At 36.8% G+C, this 22,683-nt stretch overlaps 1 protein-coding gene across 2 annotated transcripts in view; it reads left to right on the top strand.

Moving 5' to 3' along the window:
- Positions 1-22,683, top strand: part of SASS6 (SAS-6 centriolar assembly protein) — a 38,832-nt gene that overhangs the window by 341 nt on the left and 15,808 nt on the right. The window contains exons 1-7 of one of the 2 annotated variants that reach the window (XM_043878317.1): positions 14-151; positions 4,921-4,981; positions 6,927-7,006; positions 7,422-7,526; positions 12,897-13,068; positions 13,729-13,794; positions 14,862-14,981. In XM_043878317.1, the coding sequence (XP_043734252.1) occupies positions 33-151; positions 4,921-4,981; positions 6,927-7,006; positions 7,422-7,526; positions 12,897-13,068; positions 13,729-13,794; positions 14,862-14,981 (723 nt within the window). In that variant the 5' untranslated portion in view covers positions 14-32. Of the gene's footprint in view, positions 1-13; positions 152-4,920; positions 4,982-6,926; positions 7,007-7,421; positions 7,527-12,896; positions 13,069-13,728; positions 13,795-14,861; positions 14,982-22,683 lie in introns of those variants that run through there. The other variant, XM_043878318.1, reaches the window with a different exon arrangement.

The raw sequence follows: 22,683 nt of genomic DNA on the forward strand, positions 1-22,683 counted from the left end.
GGGTGGCGGTTGGGGTCGGGCCAAGGGGAAAGATGGCGGCCCCCGCCAGTGCTCAGCGGTCTGCGGCAGGGTGTCCAGCCGGAGTCCCCGGAGAGATCCAGCCGGAATCCCCGGAGAGAGACCTACCTGGGACCTGGCTCTCTCTCACTAAGTAAGTTCCCCGTCGCCGAGAAGGGAAGTATGTGAGGAATGGGACGCTGACCTGCATCAAATTGATTTAAAGAAAAACTTATCTCTAAACGTTATCGTGGACATTATAGCCCTTTGCTCTTTGACAGATAAAAATTCCTGCTCAGAAAATTAATTTACTCTAGGGCTTACGAGTTCAACGCAGGGCGGGCACTCGAACTCAGGCCTTGGTTCCCAGCCATTTTTCCACTCTTTTTTGAGTTATATTGGAAGTAAATTAAGCTTCGATTTAATCAACTATATGGTATATTGCTTCTTTTTCACATTAGTTACTAGAAATAAGATAAATTACTTTTAATAGACTAAAGACGATTGGGGAAAACCGTAATTTCTTTTATCCATTAAACAAATATTGCATACTTGCAAAACACCTGCTGGGCACTGGGGATGCAATGGTCAGGAAAAAGTCCTTGCGTTCGTGGAGTTCCCATGCTAGTGGGGGTAGGAAATAGTCTCACAGATAAATGCAAAATTACAACTTTGACAAATGAGGTGGTGCTGTTGAGCCTTAAGTAGAGAGATCTTGGCAAGAAGTCAGGAGACTTCAATTTTGTCTGTTTCACCAGAGTGGCAGCTGCCTCATTTGTAAAACTGATTTTTCTCATTTGTAAAACTGATATAACATGCCTACCTACATGGTTTTTTTTAGGAGGATCAGGTGTGAAATGTGACTAAAAATGAAAACATTGATATATTGAGCTACCAGTAATGTGAAACTGGTGTATAGTTCAGAATTAGGTTCAAAATCAACTGGCAGGCCAGGCGAGGAGATGGCACCAAGACCAGCAGCTGTTAAGCGGAGATCTATAGGTTACTTGGTGGTTCTTTTGTGCTGCTGAATATGGGAACCACTATATGGGAGCAACTATAGTTGACATTTGAAATGGATCTAAAGTGAACTAAGGTACATAAGAGTAAAATGCACACTAGACTGAAGACTTACTATGAGAAATATGTTTTTTTTAATGTGACTTCTAGAAAATTAAAAATTATATATATGCCTTATATTTGTGGCTCCATTGTATCTCTGTTGGATAGCCATGTTCTAGAATGATTATAGAAAGGAAAAAGAAAGGTGGGGGGCATAATTTCTGATTCCAGTATTGAAGCTCCTTAGCCCATTGCCTTTTTTTGTAAACAAAGGTTTATTAAATTCAGCCATTCTCATTTGTTTAAGAATTGTCTATTGCTGCTTTTGTGGTATAGGGGGAGAAATGAATAAATGTGACAGAGACCTTATGGCTGGCAAAGCCGAAAATATTTACTATCTGACCCTTTACAGATAAAGTTTGCCAACCTCTTATGGGAAAAATAGTCCAGACTCTAGTTAAGTAGTCAAGGCCAGTTCAGCTCAACAAATATTTATGAAAGTCTGCTGTGTACCAAGCACTGTCCTAGGTGCTGAGAATATAAAGCTCTTCTCCTCCGTACCACCTTCCTCCAATGACAGCAACAGCAACAAAGCTATTTTCATTCTAGCCCTCAAGGAACTCACTTTAATAGTGGAAACAAAAAGTTCTTCCATTTAGAGGTAGTATAGCACAGGTTAGGAGTTCAGGCTCTGATAAACAGCAAGGTCCGGGACTATGTTTAATATCCTGTGATAAACCATAATGGAAAAAAAATGTGCAAAAGAAAATGTATGTATGATTGAGTCACTTTGCTGTACAGTAGAAATTAATACAACATTGTACATCAACTGTACTTCAATTTTAAAAAAAGGATTTATAATCCCTCTGTTTTGTACATTAAAAAAAAATAGGCTATGGAGCTACACTGTTTAGATTCCACTTTACCAGTTAGTGCTTAATTTTGTACAATTTTTCTTACTTCTCTGTGCCTCATCCTTATAATTGATAAAAATAAACTACCTGCTTTGTGGGATTATTATGAGCATAAAATAATACATATAAAGTACTTAGAACAGTGCCTGGAACTTAGGAGCATTCACTAACCATTAGCTATTATTGAAGAGTGACTAATGCATGAAGTAATGCAAAGGAACTAAAGTCATAGAGAAAAAGGAACTTCAGTTGAAGACTGGTAGTGCTCAGAGAACTATGTCTGGAGAAAAGTGGTACAAAATTTTGAAGCCCATGGTTTGACACCAACCTGTTTTTTCATTTTTTTTTCCCCTTAAGCTCCTCTTCCCAATAAGCAGTCATGCAGGGCTATGTGCTATCCTCCGAGCGTACCTGATACTGTCTAAATACTTTACCTTTACTCCAGCTCTTCCTTCTACCTCAGATGCTTTTTCTTTCACGGCTTCTATGTCTGTCTTAAATTCTTTCTTTATAGGGACGTTTTCAGAGTTGCCTAAGTTGAAACTAATTGTTCTTGTTTGTTTGTTAGATAGCATGGTATAAGTGAAAGATTTGAGTTCTGATTTGGGCTCTGCATTGTGACCTTACCCAAATTTGCTACTCTGTGCATCTCAGGTTCTTTCTTTGAATGACAGAGATAATATTTACTTAACAAGATTGTTGTTAAATAAGTTGATATAAGCAGGGTGCCTGGCAGACACTTAATAGTGTATTAAAGCCTTAGAATACCATCAGAAGCAAATCTAGGATAAAGTCATTTAATATGATCTCAATGTGAGATCATGAACCATGTTTATTTCTGTTTGTATCCCTGGCTCCCAGCATAGTACCTACCTGGCTTAGAGCAGCTTTTGTTTGAATTGGGAGTTTAAGGTCAGAACTATTAGGTGGCAGAGGTGGCTAGAATCCAGTTCTGCTAATGCCAAATCTAACTGACAGGGAGGGTGTTATGCAGATTTATGACATTTATTTTGAGAAACAGCATTTTTTAAATTGCTTTTTAAACTTGTTTTATAATGTTCCTATGATGTTAACCATTACAGTGGAGGAAAGATTTCTGATTTCAGATCCTCTGAAAGCTCACATTTTCCTACAAGTTATTGCTGTGGAGGTTTTTGAACTGAATGTGGAGAATAGTTTTAATTTATGGGGTTCCCTTTTCCCTCCCATCATCTAATGCATATAGGCTTTAGGAATGTGTGTGTTACTCGCTCAGTCATATCCTACTCTTTGTGACCCCCATGGACTGTAGCCTGCCAGGCTCCTCTGTCATGGAATTCTGTAGGCAAGGATACTGGAGTGGGTTGCCGTTTCTTACTCCAGGGGATCTTCCTGCATCTCTTGCATTGGCAGGCGGATTCTTTACCACCGAGCTACCTGAGAAACCTGCACATTTTAACAAGTGTAAAGTTATCAACCACAGTGTCATATCACTATGGCAGTATGTACTAGGAAAAACCTCAGAAGATGAAAAGCAAACATGATGACATTGCAGAGCTGAAAGGCCCTCACAAACCTAACTGGGTTCACTTTTCTTATAAGTTAGGAAATTGAAAGTCATCGTGTTCCTCCCCCTGCACCCCCCCCACCCCGCCCACCACCGCCTAAGAATACATAAATGGAATTGGAGTAGGAATTTGATATTTTCACATATATTGCTTTAGATACTAGAAAAATAGAAATGAAACATTCTCTTATTTAGAGATAATTCTTCCTATCTTTGTGTTGTTTACTGGTACTGTTTATTCTTTTTTAGATATTAATATACAGATTATGGTAATCTCATCATGTGAACTAAAATTTAACATCCAGTCATATGTTCAATAAGAAATTTAACTAAAATGACATGCATTGAACCAATGTAAACTGCAAGTCAAGAGCATAAAAAACTAAACTATTGACTCTAGCCTGAGTCAACTATTACCAGGTTTTTCCATCAACACTCAGTTGTTATGTATGTACTTCTGTGGTAGAATGTGAAAAAAGTTTAAAACACATCTTTAAAAGAATAACTTAAAATCGAACAAATTTGATTTATTTTCCCTCATATCAGGAAAAGACCATTATTATTTAATTCTAGCAGAATAGTTTGAGAACCACTTGTGCGGAGATGTTTTTTCACCATTACCCCCTTTATTTCCTGAGGTGTTTTTTTTTTTTTACATTTTTGCTCAGTTTGATTAATGCTTATGAACACCTTTATTTATATGCCTCTGTTTGATACTGGATTTTCTTAGACACAGTATAGAATATGCAAAAAGCTGTGTTTTTTCTTTTTTTTCTTTTAGGATTTAGAGTTGCTCTAGGATTAGATAGATAATTAACTTGTTGATGGTACTTCTGTGAATATATTGTATGGAGAGTCCGTTGAACATTGTAGTTTGTGGATCTGAAAAATGTGTGTGTGTGTGTATACATAAGTGAATGTGTTATCTTATTTCCTTGGTTGCAGACATTCAGAGTATTCTAATTTTCAAATGATATCTCAAATAAATTAATTTGGTCATTTCAGTTTTTTATTTTTTATTTTCAGTTCATATTTTTATGTGAAAAATTATTGTAAACCTGATGGTTTGCTTTTCAGTAGATGCTATTTGAAAATCAGTCCAGTGAGGTTGTATACCAAGCGGATAATAGGCTTTCCACATCATTTATCTCATTTAATCCTCACAACAATCTCTCTTTACAGGAGAGAAAAAATTTAGCCTAAGGTTAAAAACCTGATTACTTTTGGAAAAACAGGAAGTTAAATTTCAAATCCATCGTGTTTTCCAAACATGTATTCATAAGTTAGGGGCAACCTGTGGAGGATCTTGTGGCTTAAAGGGAAAATGTTAGCTATACAAATGGTAGTGATAATGTATTGCATGTGAATGTTTCTGATAGTTGGGCATATCTTTTCATACAGGAGAATGAGTATTAGACTGAGCATTGAACTACAATCAGTTTCTAACCCTGTTCACAGAAAGGTTGGTATTATATATTTTGAAATAAATATTTTTCTTTTTCTGAAGTATGGTAATTTTGTACATTGTAGTTGTTTTCATTCTTTAAGAATGTGAGATCTTTTGTTAATATCATCTTGCTTTTTAATTTTGGGCCATTTTATAACTTGCAGATCTGGGGTGGTAAAATCTACGACAACAACTGAGAGATAGTACATCATATATTTCTAAAGCATGCAAGAGTTGGAGATTGGGACAACAGTCGCCTTAGGTTTTCCGCATTGTAGTTTTTTGGCTGCAGCACATAGCTTGAGGGATCTTAGTTCCCAGACCAGGGATCAAACCCATATCCCTTCTGTGGAAGCTTGGAGTCCTAACTGCTTGGGGATTCCTTCATTGCACTTTTTAAAGTTACTTGAATATATATTGCTGTCCTGTAGAACTGGCATTTCATATAAATGTGAGTATGGAATGAATTGAAGCACTGCAGGGAGATGTTCTTGAATCTTTTTGTTCTTGTTCTTGTTCTTGAATCTTTTTGCCTTTTGACAATAGTTGTTAAGAGCATCAGTCTTATATCTGATTTAAGAGTGTAAATCACTAACAGAGATGTGATATAGAAAGGAGGGTGAAGAAATACATCTGTTTTCTCTGTGTTATAGCTTTCTCTTAACATATTCAAAGATCTAATAGTATTAGTAACAGCTTCAGTTTTTTTTATAGCATCTTGGGGTGGGTTTAAAAAAATATTTAAATAAAGCTGCTTTAAGAACAAAGCCTTCTGAGACAGAGCAAATACCTAGATTGCCAATTTTCCAGGGTGAAAAAGTGAGAGTGAAAGTCGCTCAGTTGTGTCTGACTGACTCTTTGAGACCCCGTGGACTGACCCTATGGATTATATATTCCATGGAATTCTCCAGGCCAGAATACTGGAGTGGGTAGCCTTTCCCTTTTCCAGGGGATCTTCCTAACCCAGGGATCAAACCCAGGTCTCCTGCATTGCAGGCGGATTCCTTACCAGCTGAACCACAGATTTTCCAGGGAAGACATTATATATTCTTATATTTATTCCTTGTGCTTGCTGTACCTCTTTATTTTCTAGCTCTACTCATAAGTGGCTTACATTTTTCTAGGACCTTAGCAATTCCTCAGTAGCCACAAGTAGATTTTATTTCAAGGCAGAAACTCATTCTTAACCTGAATGCTTATGCTGTATTAGTGCTCTGACATCTTGCCTGTCCTGTTTTCCTTCTGCCGGTGTTTTCTGCAGTACAGTACTTTTCTGCTGGCTTTAGATGCTGTGATGATCTGCCATACAGTAAATTTAACTTCCTGAAAAGTGGTCTTTGTGAAAGGTATTCACTTCATTTAAAACTTGAAAACAGATGGGGGTTCCACATCAGTGGCCACCTGGAGTGGTAGAGAATAGGCTTTTAGGAAGAAACCCTGGCAACCTGTCACCTGATACCCCTGTCCTCTGCCTGAGAAACAAATGCTCCTTTCTTATCTAGGGTAGATGACTGTCATTTCTGCTGATGTATTTGCCATTTTGGAAATAACCGGACAATTAACTTGAGGGAAACTGAAAATACACTTGAATGTGACATCAGTGGTAAAGAATATTTTTGTCACATTATCTTAGTGGAGTAAGAGGTAGGTCTGAACTTTTCTAAGCCTCTGGTAGAATGATATTCTTCAACTTTCAGCTCCTAGCATTTAATTAACTTTTATAGACCCCACCCCTTCTCACCTTGCACCCCATGTGGCTCTCAAGGAGCAGAGTATCCACCCCTGTTTAAGATGCTAAAATCTCCAAAGACATTAAAAACCTAGCGGCACCAGAAAGCAGAACCGTCTGAGCTATGACAGAGATACACTGATGCTATTGTGATTTCACTTTCATGGAGGAAGAAAGTACTCTGAAAGCCAGATCAACTGAAAACATTAAAAATAGCAATCTTTCTTTTAGGATTTAGTTATCCGTCTGACTGATGATGCGGATCCATTTTTTCTATATAACCTTGTTATTTCAGAGGAAGATTTTCAGAGGTAACTAAATTTATTTTTTTATCTTATATTTAATCTAGGAATAAGTAAGTTTTTAAGTTTTATGTATGTACCAGTGCTATTCCTTTGAAACACATACTCATTAAGAACAATTAAGTATTTGGGGATCACTGGACTATTTATACTGTAATTTTTCAGGCTGTTTTTGAAAATACATATTTCATAGATTATTAGCATTCTGTTTAAAACAGCTCAGAAATTTGGAGCTTTATCTAGATTTATTGACCTTTTCTCTCCCATTGAATAAGCTCTATAAAAATCAAAGTTTTCTAGCTTAGTTCTTGACTATGATGGGTGTTCAGTAAATAAAAAAATAACCTTTCAGGATGTTATTTATAATTACATACAGTAATTAAAATTCTAAAAGAAAAAATTTCTTTTCCTGTCTTCTGTATAGTTTAAAATTCCAGCAAGGTCTTCTGGTAGACTTCTTAGCTTTCCCACAAAAATTCATAGATCTCCTTCAGCAGTGTACTCAAGAATACGCGAAAGACATTCCAAGGTAAGTCTCAGGAAAGCACTATTATCATTAAACTTCTCTCAAGACAGACTCTTTCTTTGCAAGACAAGTTGATGGCGAAATATTCTATGTATATTGAGTATCTGTGTCTCTTTTCCAAGCTGTGCTAAGAGCTTCATAAATATCAAATTTATAAAATCAGAAATATTTACCCCCTAATTTTCATATCTTGACAAAGCCATTAAAGTTATCTGAAATATTTAATAGCATCAAGTATGTGTTTTTTCCCAAGGTTATATTCTATTTATAGTTATTACAAAATATTGGCCATATTCCCTGTGTTGTACAATATATCCTAGTAGCTTATTTACTTCATACATAGCAGTTTGTACCTCTTAATCCTCAATCCCTGAATTGCCTCCTCCTTCCCTCTGCCTGCTGGTAACCACTAGTTCTCTATGTCTGTTTCTTTTTGTTATATTTACTAGTTTGTTGTATTTTTTAGATTTCTCATATTAGCGATACGCAGTATTTGTCTTTCCTGACTTATTTCACTTTAGCATAATACCCTCTAGGTTTATCCATGTTGTTGTAAATGGCAAAATTTCATTCTTTTTTTATAGCTGAGTAGTAGTCTGCTGTGTGTGTGTATATATATATATATACGCACACACACATCAAGAATATGTGTATACCACATCTTGATTCATTCATCTGTTGATGGACACTTGGGTTGCCTTCATATCTTCAGTTCAGTTCAGTTGCTCAGTTGTGTCTGACTCTTTGCAACCCCATGGACTGTAGCACGCCAGGCCTCCCTGTCCATCACCAACTCCTGGAGTTTACCGAAACTCATGTCCATTGAATCGGTCATGCCATCCAACCATCTCATCCTCTGTTGTCCCCCTCTCCTCCAGTTTCAATCTTTCGCAGCATCAGGGTCTTTTCCAACAAGTCAGTTCTTCGCATCAGGTGGCCAAAGTATTGGAGTTTCAGCTTCAGCATCAGTCCTTCCAATGAATATTCAGGACTGATTTCATTTAGAATGGACTGGTTGGATCTGCTTGCTGTCCAAGGGACTCTCAGGAGTCTTCTTCAACACCACAGTTCAAAAGCATCAATTCTTCGTCCTTCAGCTTTCTTTATAGTCCAACTCTCACATCCATAAATGACTACTGGAAAAACCATAGCCTTGACAGGATGGACCTTTGTTGGCAAAGTGCCTCTGCTTTTTTTTTTTTTGCCTCTGCTTTTTAATTTGCTGTGTAGGTTGGACATAACTTTTATTCCAAGGAGCAAGTGTCTTTTAATTTCATGGCTGCAGTCACCATCTGCAGTGATTTTGGAGCCCCCCAAAATAAAGTCTGTCATTGTTTCCATTGTTTCCTCATGACTTTGCCATGAAGTGAAGGGACCAGATGCCATGATCTTAGTTTTCTGATTGTTGAGTTTTAAGTCAAGCTTCATAATACTGCTATGAATATTGGGGTTCATGTATCTTTTTAAATTAGTGTTTTTATTTCAAATATGAACCCAGGAATGGAATTGCTAGGTCATATGACAGTTCTATTTTAGTTTTTTGAGAAACCTGCCTCACATATTTTTTTTTCACAGTCCAACGGTGTTGGAAAGTTCCCTTTTCTCCACATGCTTGTCAACATTCATTATTTGTGTTCTTTTTGATAGCCATTCTGACAGATATAAGGTAATATCTCATTGTGGTTTTGATTTGCATTTCCCTGATGATTAGCCATGTTGAGTATCTTCATGTACCTGTTGGCTATCTGTATGTCTTTGAAAAATGTCTTTTCAGGTCTTCTGCCCATTTTTTAGTCAGTTTGTTTATTTTTTTCATACTGAGTTGTGTAAGCTGTTTATATAGTTTGGATATTACCCCTTATTGGTCATATCATTTGCAAGTATCTTCTCCTGTTCAGTAGATTGTCTCTCTGTTTTGTTGCTGTTTTCCTTTGCTGTGCAAAAGCTTTTTAAGTTTGATTAGGTCCCATTTGTTTAATTTGCTTTTATTTACTTTTGGGAGACAAAAACCAAAAAATGCTACAATTTATGTTAGAGAATGTTCCACCTGTGTTTTCTTCTAGGAGTTTTATGATTTCTGGTCTTACCTTTTGGTCTTTAATCCATCTTGAGTTGATTTTTTAAGAGCTCTATTTGTTTATTTATACCTGGCTGCGCTTTCTCTAGTTGCCGCGTGTGGGCTTCTCGTCGAGGTGGCTCCTCTCCCTGAGCGTGCGCTCCAGGGCACGGTCCTCAGTGGTTGCAGCGTGTGAGCTGGGGAGCGCAGAATCAGCAGTTGTGGGGCAGGGGCTTAGTTGCCCGCAGCATGTGCGGTCTTCCCGGAGCAGAGCTGAACCCGTGTCCCCTGCGTGGGCAGGCGGGTTCTTAACCGTCGGTGTGTGCGTGTTAGCCGCTCAGTCCTCTACCGAGTCTTTGCGACCCCACGTGCTGTAGCCCCCACACTTCTCTGTCCGTGGGATTCTCCAGGCAAGAGTACTGGAGTGGATTGCATTCACTTCTCCAGAGGAACTTGCCAACCCAGGGACTGAACCCTGGTCTCCTGCATTGCAGGCAGATTCTTTACTGTTTGAGCTACAGGGACCACTGGGGAAATCCGAGTTTTATTTTTGTGTATGATGTTAGAGAATGTTCTGTATTATTCTTTTACATGTAGCTGTCCAGTTTTCCAGCACAACTTACTGAAGAGACTGTCTTTCCCCATTGTGTATTCTTGCCTTCTCTGTGGTAGGTTAGTTAATTATAAGTGTGTGGGTTTATTTCTGGGCTCTCTGTTCTGTTCCATTGATCTATTTTATAGATCTATTCTATTGATCAGTGTCTGTTTTTATGCCAGTCTGCCAAACCAGACTGTTTTGACTTCATGGCTTTTAGTAAGGTGTGAAGATAGGAAGCATGATTCGTCCAGGTAGTCTGTTCTTCTCTCTCAAGATTGTTTTGCCTATTCGAGGTCTTTTGTGTTTCCATGCTGCTGCCACTGCTGCTAAGTCACTTCAGTCGTGTCCGACTCTGTGTGACCACATAGACTGCAGCTCACCAGGCTCCTCCGTCCTTGGGATTCTCCAGGCAAGAACACTGGAGTGGGTTGCCATTTCCTTCTCCATACAAATTCAAAATTTTTTTGGTCTAGTTTTGTGAACAATGCCCTTGGAGAATGGATGGGGATTGCACTGAATCTGCCAGTTGCCTTGGGTAGTGTGGTCATTTTAACAAAATTAATTCTTTCAATCCATTTCACTATTTATACTAATTAATCCATGGTATATCTTTCCATCTCTATTGTCTTTCTTTCATCAGTGTCTTGTGTTACAGTTTACTGATTACAGATCTGCCGCCTTCTTTAGGTAGGTTTATTCCTATAAATTTTATTCTTTCTGGTGCAGTTGTAAGTGGGATTGTTTCCTTAGTTTCTCTTTTTGATAGTTTGTTGTTAGTGTTCAAGTGTATGTTTTTCTGATGAACTCAGACAAAGGGAAGAATAAGATTTTGGGTCCAAGTGTATCCATATTTGTTTAGTGCTAACACCTGATCATTTCTTTGTAAAGCTTTCCAACCTTTTATCTATAAGGTTCATCAATTGGTGATTCTTGTTTGAATGAATTATTTCATTAGTAAGTACAAAATTATGCTTTTCCAGTTCCATCTTTCTATATTTATTAGGTATAATTCTTCTATGAAAAATAACTTCCTTCATCAGTAAGAGCTATTTGATTACTCTGAAAATTCATACAGAAAGGGATAAATGCTCAGTTCTTATTTTTACTTATTTATTTTTTTTCAACTCTTATTTTTAAATTCTCAGTTTTCAGAGTCAGGATTGTTACTCTAGTTGGCTTTGTGGTTTCAATGGGTTTTTTATTTGTTTTTGTTTTTAGTCTTTTGCTTTCTCTCCTTATCTGTTTCTCATTATGAACTCATGGTCATTTATATATTCACTGTTTTCATTCAGTAGATAAGTATCCATTTTGCTATTTACACTAATCCAGTTTTACTGTTGGGAGTCCTTTCATGTTGGCCTCTTTGAGTCCAGGATGCTCCTTTTTCTTTTCTTTTTTTTTTTTTTAAATTTTATTTTTTTCATTTATTTTTATTAGTTGGAGGCTAATTACTTCACAACATTGCAGTGGGTTTTGTCATACATTGACATGTATCAGCCATGGAGTTACATGTATTCCCCATCCCGATCCCCCCTCCCACCTCCCTCTCCACCCGATTCCTCTGGGTCTTCCCAGTGCACCAGGACCGAGCACTTGTCTCATGCATCCCACCTGGGCTGGTGATCTGTTTCACCATAGATAATATACATGCTGTTCTTTTGAAACATCCCACCCTCACCTTCTCCCACAGAGTTCAAAAGTCTGTTCTGTACGTCTGTGTCTCTTTTTCTGTTTTGCATATAGGGTTATCGTTACCATCTTTCTAAATTCCATATATATGTGTTAGTATGCTGTAATGTTCTTTATCTTTCTGGCTTACTTCACTCTGTATAAATGGGCTCCAGTTTCATCCATCTCATTAGAACTGATTCAAATGAATTCTTTTTAATGGCTGAGTAACATTCCATGGTGTATATGTACCACAGCTTCCTTATCCATTCATCTGCTGATGGGCATCTAGGTTGCTTCCATGTCCTGGCAATTATAAACAGTGCTGCGATGAACACTTGGGTGCACGTGTCTCTTTCAGATCTGGTTTCCTCAGTGTGTATGCCCAGAAGTGGTATTGCTGGGTCATATGGCAGTTCTATTTCCAGTTTTTTAAGAAATCTCCACACTGTTTTCCATATCGGCTGTACTAGTTTGCATTCCCACCAACAATGTAAGAGGGTTCCCTTTTCTCCACACCCTCTCCAGCATTTATTGCTTGTAGAGTTTTGGATAGCAGCCATTCTGACTGGCGTGTAATGGTACCTTATTGTGGTTTTGATTTGCATTTCTCTGATAATGAGTGATGTTGAGCATCTTTTCATGTGTTTGTTAGCCATCTGTATGTCTTCTTTGGAGAAATGTCTGTTTAGTTCTTTGGCCCATTTTTTGATTGGGTCATTTATTTTTCTGGAATTGAGCTGCAGGAGTTGCTTGTATATTTTTAAGATTAATCCTTTGTCTGTTTCTTCATTTGCTATTATTTTCTCCCAATCTGAGGGCTGTCTTTTCACCTTACTTATAGTTTCTTTTGTTGTGCAAAAGCTTTTAAGTTTCATTAGGTCCCATTTGTTTATTTTTGCTTTTATTTCCAATATTCTGGGAGGTGGGTCATAGCAGGATGCTCCTTTTTCTGATCCTTTTAATCATTGATAATCCAGTGGGGCTCAAGATTCAATGGGAGAGTTGTCACTGTCTCATAAATGTGTTATGTGACACTTTCTCTTCAAAGGTTTTTGCTGCAGTTAGTTTCTACAGAAGCTATTTTGGATAACTCACCTGCTTTTTTAAATGTGATAGAGACGAATCCTTTTAAACATCTGACACACCTCTCACTAAAACTTTTACCTGGAAATGATGTGGAAATAAAGAAATTTCTAGCAGACTGTTTGAAATGTAGCAAGGTAAGATTTAAATTTAAATTATTTTTTTAAAGTAAGTCCCAGAGCTCTCTGGTAATCCACTGAAAAGCTATGTTGCTACTAGATTTTATTTTCTGAATGAAGTCTTTTTAAAGGTATCCAGGAAATTTTTATAACACACACTGACTTTATTTTATTGTTTTAGGCATGGTACTAGAAGATAAAATAGACCAGGAATTGAGAAACTTAGGTCCCAGGGCTTTTACTAATTTTCTGTGACTTTGAGCAGGTCGCTTAAGCTTGTTGCGTCTTGGTTTCATTAACTTGTGGATATGTGTGGAAATATTTACCCTCTGAGCTATCTTAAATGAGATAAAATATATGAAAGTATCTTGAAGATTACAGAGTGCTCTATAACTATATAAAATATATACTCAAGGAAACAGCATTGGGATGCCTCTTTAGAGTTTTCAGAAAGTCAAATACTATGAATCAGTACATCTCTGGATTTAAGGTTAGGCAAATCCAGGGGTCTTGCCAGTGCAGACTCTAACTCAGAAGGTCTGAGGCGGAGCCTGAGATTCTCTCTCTCTAACAAACGCCCAGGCTGGTGCTGATGCTATATACTTCATTGTATGTTGTGTAGCACAGGTACAGATGATTAAATTGTAAGCTGCATACTTTTATTATTTTTATAACTAGGAGGAAAAATTATCATTAACACAATCACTGGATGATGTTACCAGGCAACTGAATTTCACACAAAAGGTAATTCAGGTTTCATTTTTTCTTTGTAAGTCATCCAAACATGGGCTCTGAATCGCTTCTTAAATCAAGTCTAGGCTTTTGTGTATTTTTATTTTCAAAGCATGCTACTGTTGAATTCATCCTCCTTTTTGTCACCCTTCGCCTACCAGTTAATTATCTTAATCTGTGCTTTTTCTTCTTATTCTATCCAAACATTTCTGTTATCCCCAATATATGACACATTCTCTCCAAGTCTTCATTAAATAATGTATAGTATTTGTCACATGTTAGTTCTGCTCCTCTTTTTTTCACCTCATTCTTCTTGTCTAAATGGCATTTCAGTTCTTGTCTTCTAAATCTTTCCTTCCTTCTGTTTAGAATTAATTCTTCTGATAGATTAATCATCATTTCAATAATAACTTCTCCTTGAAATTGAGGATAAAAGCATCTGATAAGCTGCATGGCTTCAAGTAGAAAATTTTCCTGCACCATATGGCCCATCTTGGGAACCCGTGTTACCGGTTTTTAGGTGTATAAGTAAACTACAGTTGACCTTTGAACAACGCAGGGGCTAGGGACACCAGCCCTTTGCACAGTTGAAAATCCTTGTATAAGTCTGTAGTCAGTCCTCCGTACCTGTGTTTCCACATCCTCAGGTTCAGCCAACCATGCGCATGGATTGTGTTAAGTACTGTAGTACATATTTATTGAAAAAAAAAACCTGAGTATAAATGTATCTATACATTTCAAACCTGTGTGTTGTTTAAGGGTCATCTGTACTACTTATGACTGACTTGCTCTACCCTGGGTTGCTTTATTTCTTAATGCCAGAGGAGAGGATTGAGTGGTGAAGAGCCAGATTTAACTAAAAGGTTAGTGATAGTTATACTGTGGGCCATGTATACTCTAAAATTGCTTTTATTCTAATCTTAATTTCTTTAAATACAAAGAAATCTGTGTAAGAAAAGACTTTGAATGTAAGAAAAGATGTGATTTCATTTTCTTTTATATCCTTTGCAAATATGATCATGTTCCAATCTAATAACATATTCAAGAATTTTAATATTTTGTGCTGAACTCTACTATAGACATTATCAGAAAAGATCCAAGAACTAGATAAGTTACGGAATGAATGGGCATCGCACACAGCAACATTGTCAAATAAGCATTCTCAGGAACTGACGAATGAGAAGGAAAAAGCTTTGCAGGTATGAATATTAAAAAATGGACAAATATTTTACTATTGTTGTTAGTCATTTTGTTAATAATTTTCAAACAGTACAAAAGTATGTAAAAATTGTCTCTCCTTAAAAATCTTAACTATTCAGAGATAACTTCTAAACATTCTGATGTTTGTTTTCCCCAATTTTTCTCTATATATGTAAATAATATATAATTTATAAATAGTCATTTATAAATTTAGAAATATGTAAATTGGGAAATATGTGCACACATATCTGAGTTTTGGTTTTGTTCTACGCTAACGAGGTTCCCACCACTTCATGGCAAAAAGGTAGGGAAAAAGTGGAAACCGGTGTCAGATATCATTTTCTTGGGTTCCAAAATAACTGCAGATGGTGACTGCAGACACGAAATTAGAAGACGCTTGCTCCTTGGAAGAAAAGCTATGACAAACCTAGACAGTGTATTAAAAAGCAGAGACATCACTTTGCAGACAAAGGTCAGTATAGCCAAAAGTGAAAAGTGAAAGTGAAAGTCACTCAGTCATGTCCAACTCTTTGCAACCCCACTGGGCTATATCTAATACAGTCCATGAAATTCTCCAGGCCAGAATACTGGAGTGGGTAGCCGTTCTCTTTTCCAGGGGATCTTCCCAACCCAGGGATCGAACCTAGGTCTCCCACGTTGCAGGCAGATTCTTTACCAGCTGAGCCAAGAGGGGAGCCCAAGAATACTGGGGTGGGGTAGCCTATCCCTTCTCCAGGGGATCTTCCCGACCCAGGAATTGAACCGCGGTCTCCTGCATTGCCCAGCTGAGCTATCAGGGAAGCCCACGTATGTGAGAGTTTAACCATAAAGAAGGCTAAGCACCGAAGAATTTTCGCTTTTGAACTGTGGTGTTGGAGAAGACTCTTGAGAGTCCCTTGGACAGCAGGGAGATCAAACCAGTCAATCCTAAAGGAAATCAACCCTGAATATTCATTGGAAGGACTGGTGCTGAAGCTGAAGCTTCAATACTTTGGCCACCTGCAGTGAAGAGCTGACTCATTGAAAAAGACCCTGAACCTGGGAAAGATTAAGGGCCAGAGGAGAAGTGAGCAACAGAGGATGAGATGGTTGGATAGCATCACTGACTCAATGGAGATGAGTTTGAGCAAACTCAGGGAGATAGTGAAGGACAGGAAAACCTGGCTTGCTGCAGTGCATGGGCTTGCAGGGTCAGGTAGACTTAGCGACTGAACAGCAACAATGAGGTCTACTGGATACAGTGATTGTAATTCTTTTTCTCCTTAACAATATCATAGATACAATTTTTTATCAGTTTGGAAATGGCTTAATAATACTCATTATTTGGATATAGGAGGAAATTATTAAAGTACTTACCTAACTGGTAGAGATTGAAATGCTTTAAATTTTGGTTATTGCAAATAGTACTGCAGTGAACATTTTTATTCCTAGAAGTGAGATTACAATATATCCATATAAAATATTAATGGATATTGCAAATTTGCCACCCAAAAAGGTTGTACCAAATAGAACCCCAAAGATAGCATATGACCATACTTACACATATTCCTGATGCTGTCAGCCTTCTCAGTATCTGCTGCGTAATAGGTATTGTAGTAGTGTTAGTTTTAGTTTATATTTCTTAGATTTTTTTAGTGAAGATAAGTATCTTTTAATATGACTTTAGCCCCTTCTATTTCTTCTGTGCATTATATTTTATATCTTTTGATTTTTCTGTATGACATTTTTTACTGCTTTGTAGTGTGGATTTATTTTATACCTTTTATATCATTAATTTCTCTATTAAATTGTTATTTAATATTAAATTTTATTTTTATTTTTATGCACTTAATGTTTGCTTTTAAGGGTACAACTTGATAACAGTTTATGTGTACTTTTCACCCAAATTAAGATTCAGAAAATGGTATCACCCCTCTCGGGGCCCTTGTGTGCCTTCCCAATCCATTTTACTCTCACAGAAGGCTTATCACTTTGGTCATCATTGATTAGTTTTGCCTGTTCTTTAACTTTAGATAGATGGACACATGCTGTATATCCTGATTTGTGTGTGGCTTGCTTTACTCAGTAACACAGTAGTGTCTCTGAGATTGTTACGTTCTTGTGTTTCTTTTTGTTGTGCAGGATTCTATTATATGAATATGCCGTAAATTATCTGTTTTCCTCTTGGTAGACATTTGAATTGTTTCTGACATTCTGCCATTATTAATTAAACTGTTATGAACTTTCTTTTAGTGTCTTTGTGAACACATGTACTCATTTTACTTGGGTATATACAATATTTAGGACTAGAATGGCGAGGTTCTAGTGTAGGCGTATGTTTAGCTTTAGTTAGAAACTGTCACAATTTTCCAAAGTGGATATTGAGGTCACACTGCCATTCAATGGGTGTATAGTGGTACCTCATAATAATGAACTTTTTTTTGTATGTATATTGACCTCTTGGATGTTTTCTTGTGAAGTGCCCATTTGTGTCTTTTTTTTTTTTTTTTCCATTTGTGTCTTTAGTCCATTTAAAAAATTTATTTATTTATTTATTTTTGGCTGTGCTGGGTTATCATTGCTCTGTGCCGGCTTTCCTTAGTTGCGGCGACCGGTTGCAGTGCTGGTCTTCTCACTGGTTGGTGGCATCTCTTGTTGCGGAGCGTGGGCTCTAGGGTGTGCGGGCTTCAGTGGTTGGAGGCTGTGGGCTCTGGAGTGGAGACTCAGTAGCTGTGGCTCATGTGCTTAGTTGCCCTGTGACGTGTGCAGTGTTCTCTACTAGTGATCGTACCCACGTCCTCTGCGTTGGCAGGTGGAGTCTTAACCACTGGCCCACCAGGAAGTCCTTTAGCCCATTTTTAATTGGGCAGTTAATGGTTTTCCTTATTGATTTGTATGAGTTCTTTGTATATTCTGGACATGAATCCTTTGTCAGATATATGCATTGTGAATATTTTTTGTCTATGGCTTGTCTTTTCATTTCTGGTGTAAAGTAAGGATATTATGTGCTTAGTTGCTCAGTCATGTCCGATTCTTTATGACCCTGTGGACTGTAGCCCACCAGGCTCCTCTGTCCATGGGGATTCTCCGGGCAAGAATAACTGGAGTGGGTTACCATGCCCTCATTCAGGCTCCACTTGAAATTTATAGCAATCAAATCAAGACATTATTTGAGATCAGTCAGCATTATATCACAGGGAGATAGCTGACATATTCAAAATATCCAAATCAAGTGTTGAAAACTGTTTGCATCAGCTTGGTTATGTTAATCACTTTGTTTGGGTTAAGTGAAAAAAACCCTTTTTGACCATATTTCCACATGCAGTTCCCTACTTAAGCATAGTGAGAAAGTTATTTTTAAAGCCAGTTGTGACAGGCAGTGAAAAGTGGACATTATTGTGCATTATTGCACAATAATGTGGAATGGAAGAGATCATGGGGCAATGTAAAGGAACCACCACCAACCACACCGAAGGCTGATCTTCATCCAAAGAAGGTGATGTTGTGAATATGATGGAATTGGAAGGGAATTATCTATTATGAGCTCCTTCCCGGAAACCACACTTGTTGGATTAATTCCAACAAGTACTGTCCTCAGACCAACTGAAAGCAGCACTCGACAAAACTGTCCAGAATCAGTGGAAAGCGCGTAACCTGCCACCAGGTGCCACAAGACTGCGTGTCTTTTTAATGGCCAGGCAGAAACTTGCAGTTGGGCTGGAAAGTTCTGACTCATTTGCTGTATTTACCAGACATTGTAACTTCAGATTTCCATTTATTTTGGTCTTTATTTTTAATTGGAGGATAATTGCTTTACAGTATTGCATTAGTTTCTACCAAACATCACCATGATATTTTGGTCTTTGTAAAATTATCTTAATGGAAGAAATTTTCCATTCACTGGGAGATTGTAAAAGATACCTTCATCAGTTCTTTATTCAAAAAGATAAAAGGTTTTGGGAAGATGGAATTATGAAGTTGCCTGAAAAATGGCAGAAGGTAGTGCAACAAAACGGTGAATACATTGTTCTATAACATTCTTGGCGAAAATGAAAACTATGTCTTTTATTGTTGCTTAAAAATCAAAGGAACTTTTTGGCCAACCTAGTAGTTTTGGAGTTGATTCTCTTTAGATTTTTCAAATAGGTAAACTATAAAAAATGGTAATTTGTTTCTTCTGAAGGTTTGTCTTTTTCCCTTATACAGAAAGTGATAATGGTGGAATTCTTATCTTGATCTAGTCTTTTTAAAAAATTCTTATTTTATATTGGAGTATAGTTGATTTAATGTTAGTTTCAGGTGTATAGCAAGGTGATTTCAATTAAGAAAAAAACTAAAGGGTTAGTTGCTCAGTCATGTCCATCTGTTTGTGACCCCGAGGACTGTAGCCCACCAGGCTCCTCTGTCCATGGGTTTCCCAGGCAAGAATACTGGAGTGGGTTGCCATTCCCTTCTCCAGGGAATCCTCCCAACCCAGGGATTGAACCCCGGTCTCCTGTGTTGCAGGCAGATTCTTTACCATCTGAGCCACTAAGGATTTCAGTTAGACATTTATGTATATCAGTTCTTTTTCAGAGTCTTTTCCCATCTAGGTTATTACAGAACATTAAGTACAGGTCTCTGAGCTATACAGTAGATCCTTGTTTATTATCTGTTTATATGTAATAGTGTGTATCTGTTAATCCCAAACTCCTAATTTATCTTTCCTCCACCTTCCCTCTTTGGTAACTATAAGTTTGTTTTCAGAGTCTCCTCTGTTTCTGTTTTGTAAGTTCATTTGTATCATTTTTTTAGATTCTACATATAAGTGATATATGATATTTGTCTTTGACTTATTTCATTTAGTATGATCACTTCTAGATCCATCCATGTTGCTGCAAATGGCATTCATTCTTTTTAATGGTTAACTAAGATTCCGTTGTATATGTGTACCACATCTTTATCCATTTCTCTGTGATGGACATTTAGGTTGCTTCCACGTCCTGGCTATTGTAAATAGTGTTACAGTGAATATTGGGGTACATGTATCTTTTCAAATTATGGTTTTCCTTGGATATATGTCCAGAAGTGGGATTGCTGGGTCATACAGTAGTTCTGTATTTTTAGTTTTTTAAAGAAGCTCATACTGTTCTCCACAGCAGTTATACCAGTTTACATTCTTAGCAGCAGTCTTCCCTTTTCTCCATACCCTCTTCAGCATTTATTGTTTGTAGACTTTTTGATGATGGCCATTCTTACTGGTGTGGGTGATACCTCATTATAGTTTTGATTTGCATTTCTCTAGTAATTAGCAGTGTTGAACATCTTTTCATGTACTTTTTGGCCATCTGTGTGTCTTCTTTGAAGAAATGTCTACTTAGATCTTCTGTCATTTTTTGATTTTTTTTGTTTTTGTTTTTAATATGTTGAGCTGTATAAACTGTTCATGTCATTTGGAGATAAATTCCTTAACAGTCTGTTTCATTTGCAAATGTTTTCTCTCACGTGGGGTTTTTTTTTTTTTCATTTTGTTTATGGTTTTCTTTGCTATGCAAAATCTTTAAATTTAATTAGGTCCCATTTGTTTACTTTGGTTTTTGCTTTCATTAATTTGGGAGGTGGATCCAAAAAGATATTGCTTCAATTTATGTCTGTGAGTGCTCTGCTTATGTTTACCTCTAAGAGCTTTATAGTATCTGGTCTTACATTTAGGTCTAATCCATTTTAAGTTCATATTTTTGTATGGTGTTAGAGAATGTTCTGGTTTCATTCTTTTATATGTAACTATTTAGTTTTTCCCAGCTACATTGAAGAGACTCTTTTTTTTCTGTTTGTATATTCTTGCCTCCTTTGTTGTAGTTTAATTGACCATAGGTGCATGGGTGTATTTTGGGGCTTTCTATCTTGTTCCATCGATAACATATTTCTGTTTTTGTGCAGGTATCATATGGTTTTGATGACTGTAGCTTTGCTGTATAGTCTAAAGTCAGGAAGCCTGATTCCTCCAGCTCCATTTTTCTTTTTCAGAATTGCTTTGGCTACTCAGGGTCTTTTGTGTTTCCATACAAACTAAAAAAAAATTTGGTTCTCGTTCTGTGAAAGATACTATTTGTAATTTTATAGGTATTGTATTTAAACTGTAGATTGCCTTGGCTAGTCATTTTTGACAGTATTGAGTCTTCCAATCCAAGAACATGGTGTATCTTTTCATCTGTTTGTGTCATCTTTGATTCTTTCATCAGCATCTTACAGTTTTCAGAGTATAGATCTTTTTCCTCCTTGTGTAGAATAATTATTTTTCTTGATGAGATAGTGAGATTGTTTCTTTAATTTCTCTTTCTGATCTTTCATTGTTACTGTATAGAAGTGCAAGAGATTTCTGTATATTAACTTAGGTAATTAATGTTTTTTGGTAAATAACTAAAATATGTTTCCATTATATATGATATTTACCCTGTGTTTAAGAAAATTTTCTTCTCTCTGGCATCCAAAGAATGCTAGCTAGGTCAGATAAAGTGACTTTTGCAGATTTAACCAAATAATACCATTTTTTTCACTTTTATAATATATTAATGATAATGATAGATTTCTAAGAGTGGAACCATCTTTGAATTCATTGAATAATATGTATTCAGAGATTTTTAATATCCTGTTGAATTACTTTGCTAATATTTAATTTAGAACATTTGTGTATATATTCAGAGGTGAGATTGGTTTGAGATTACTCTTTTCCTATCTTAGTCTGCTAATTACAGTGATAGGTTTTGCACTGTGGTATTAGAATTATCCTAGTGTCATGAAAGGTATGAAAACATTTTCTAGTTTTCTTTATGCTTTGAAACAGTCAAATAATGAAGAATTATCTGTTCCTTGAAGGCCTGATAGAATTAACCTTTTACCATTTGGATACGATGCCTTCTTAAGGCATTTTTCTTTAGATTCTTTCCCATTTCCTTCATGATTTTTTATTCTTTTCTTTTTTGTTTTGTTTCTTTGTGTGTATTTTTGGGGGCTTTGCTGGGTCTTTGTTGTATGTGCAGGTCTCTACTTGCAGCACGTGGGCTCTGTAGTTTTGACATGAGGGATCATAGTTCTGCAATCAGGCATTGAACTTGAGCTTGCTGCTTTGGGAGCCTGCTGCTTTGGGAGTTTGGAGTCTTATCCAAGCTGGATCACCAGGGAAGTCCCTATTGGTCCTGTTGGATTTTCTGTTTTTCCTTGAGTTATGTTAGTTTATATTTCATGTATTCATGTTTGTATTTAATTGGTAAAATAGCTTATAAACAGTCTTACGATTTTTTAAATCTCCATACTATTTGTCCTATGTTCTTAATTGTCTTTTTTTAATTAGAGTTGATAGTTTGTTTTCTTTAGTATTTTTAAAAAACCAGTTCTTTGTTTCATTAATTAGTTGTGCACTGTCTCTATACTCCCATCTGATTTCATTAATTTCTGTTGTTTACTAAATATTTTTTGGTTCTATTTTCAAACAGGTTAGGTTCTGAAAGTCTCATTAAGTATATTTGTGTTTAACACGAAAACGACTGAAGGATTTGTTTGCATTTCTCACTGCATTTTTCTAATAGGCTTGTGAATCAGTGCTTTGAGACTTTAAAACCAAGCAAACTTCTCCTCTCTTCCTGCTGATAGATACTCTATAGGGCGGTGATTTTAAGACTTTAGTGTGCATCAGAATCACCTGAAATAAACAGAGCAGAAAATGTAAATGTTGTAATTCTATCC

This window comes from Cervus elaphus, chromosome 20 (genome assembly GCF_910594005.1).
Source record: "Cervus elaphus chromosome 20, mCerEla1.1, whole genome shotgun sequence".
Lineage (NCBI taxonomy): Eukaryota > Metazoa > Chordata > Mammalia > Artiodactyla > Cervidae > Cervus > Cervus elaphus.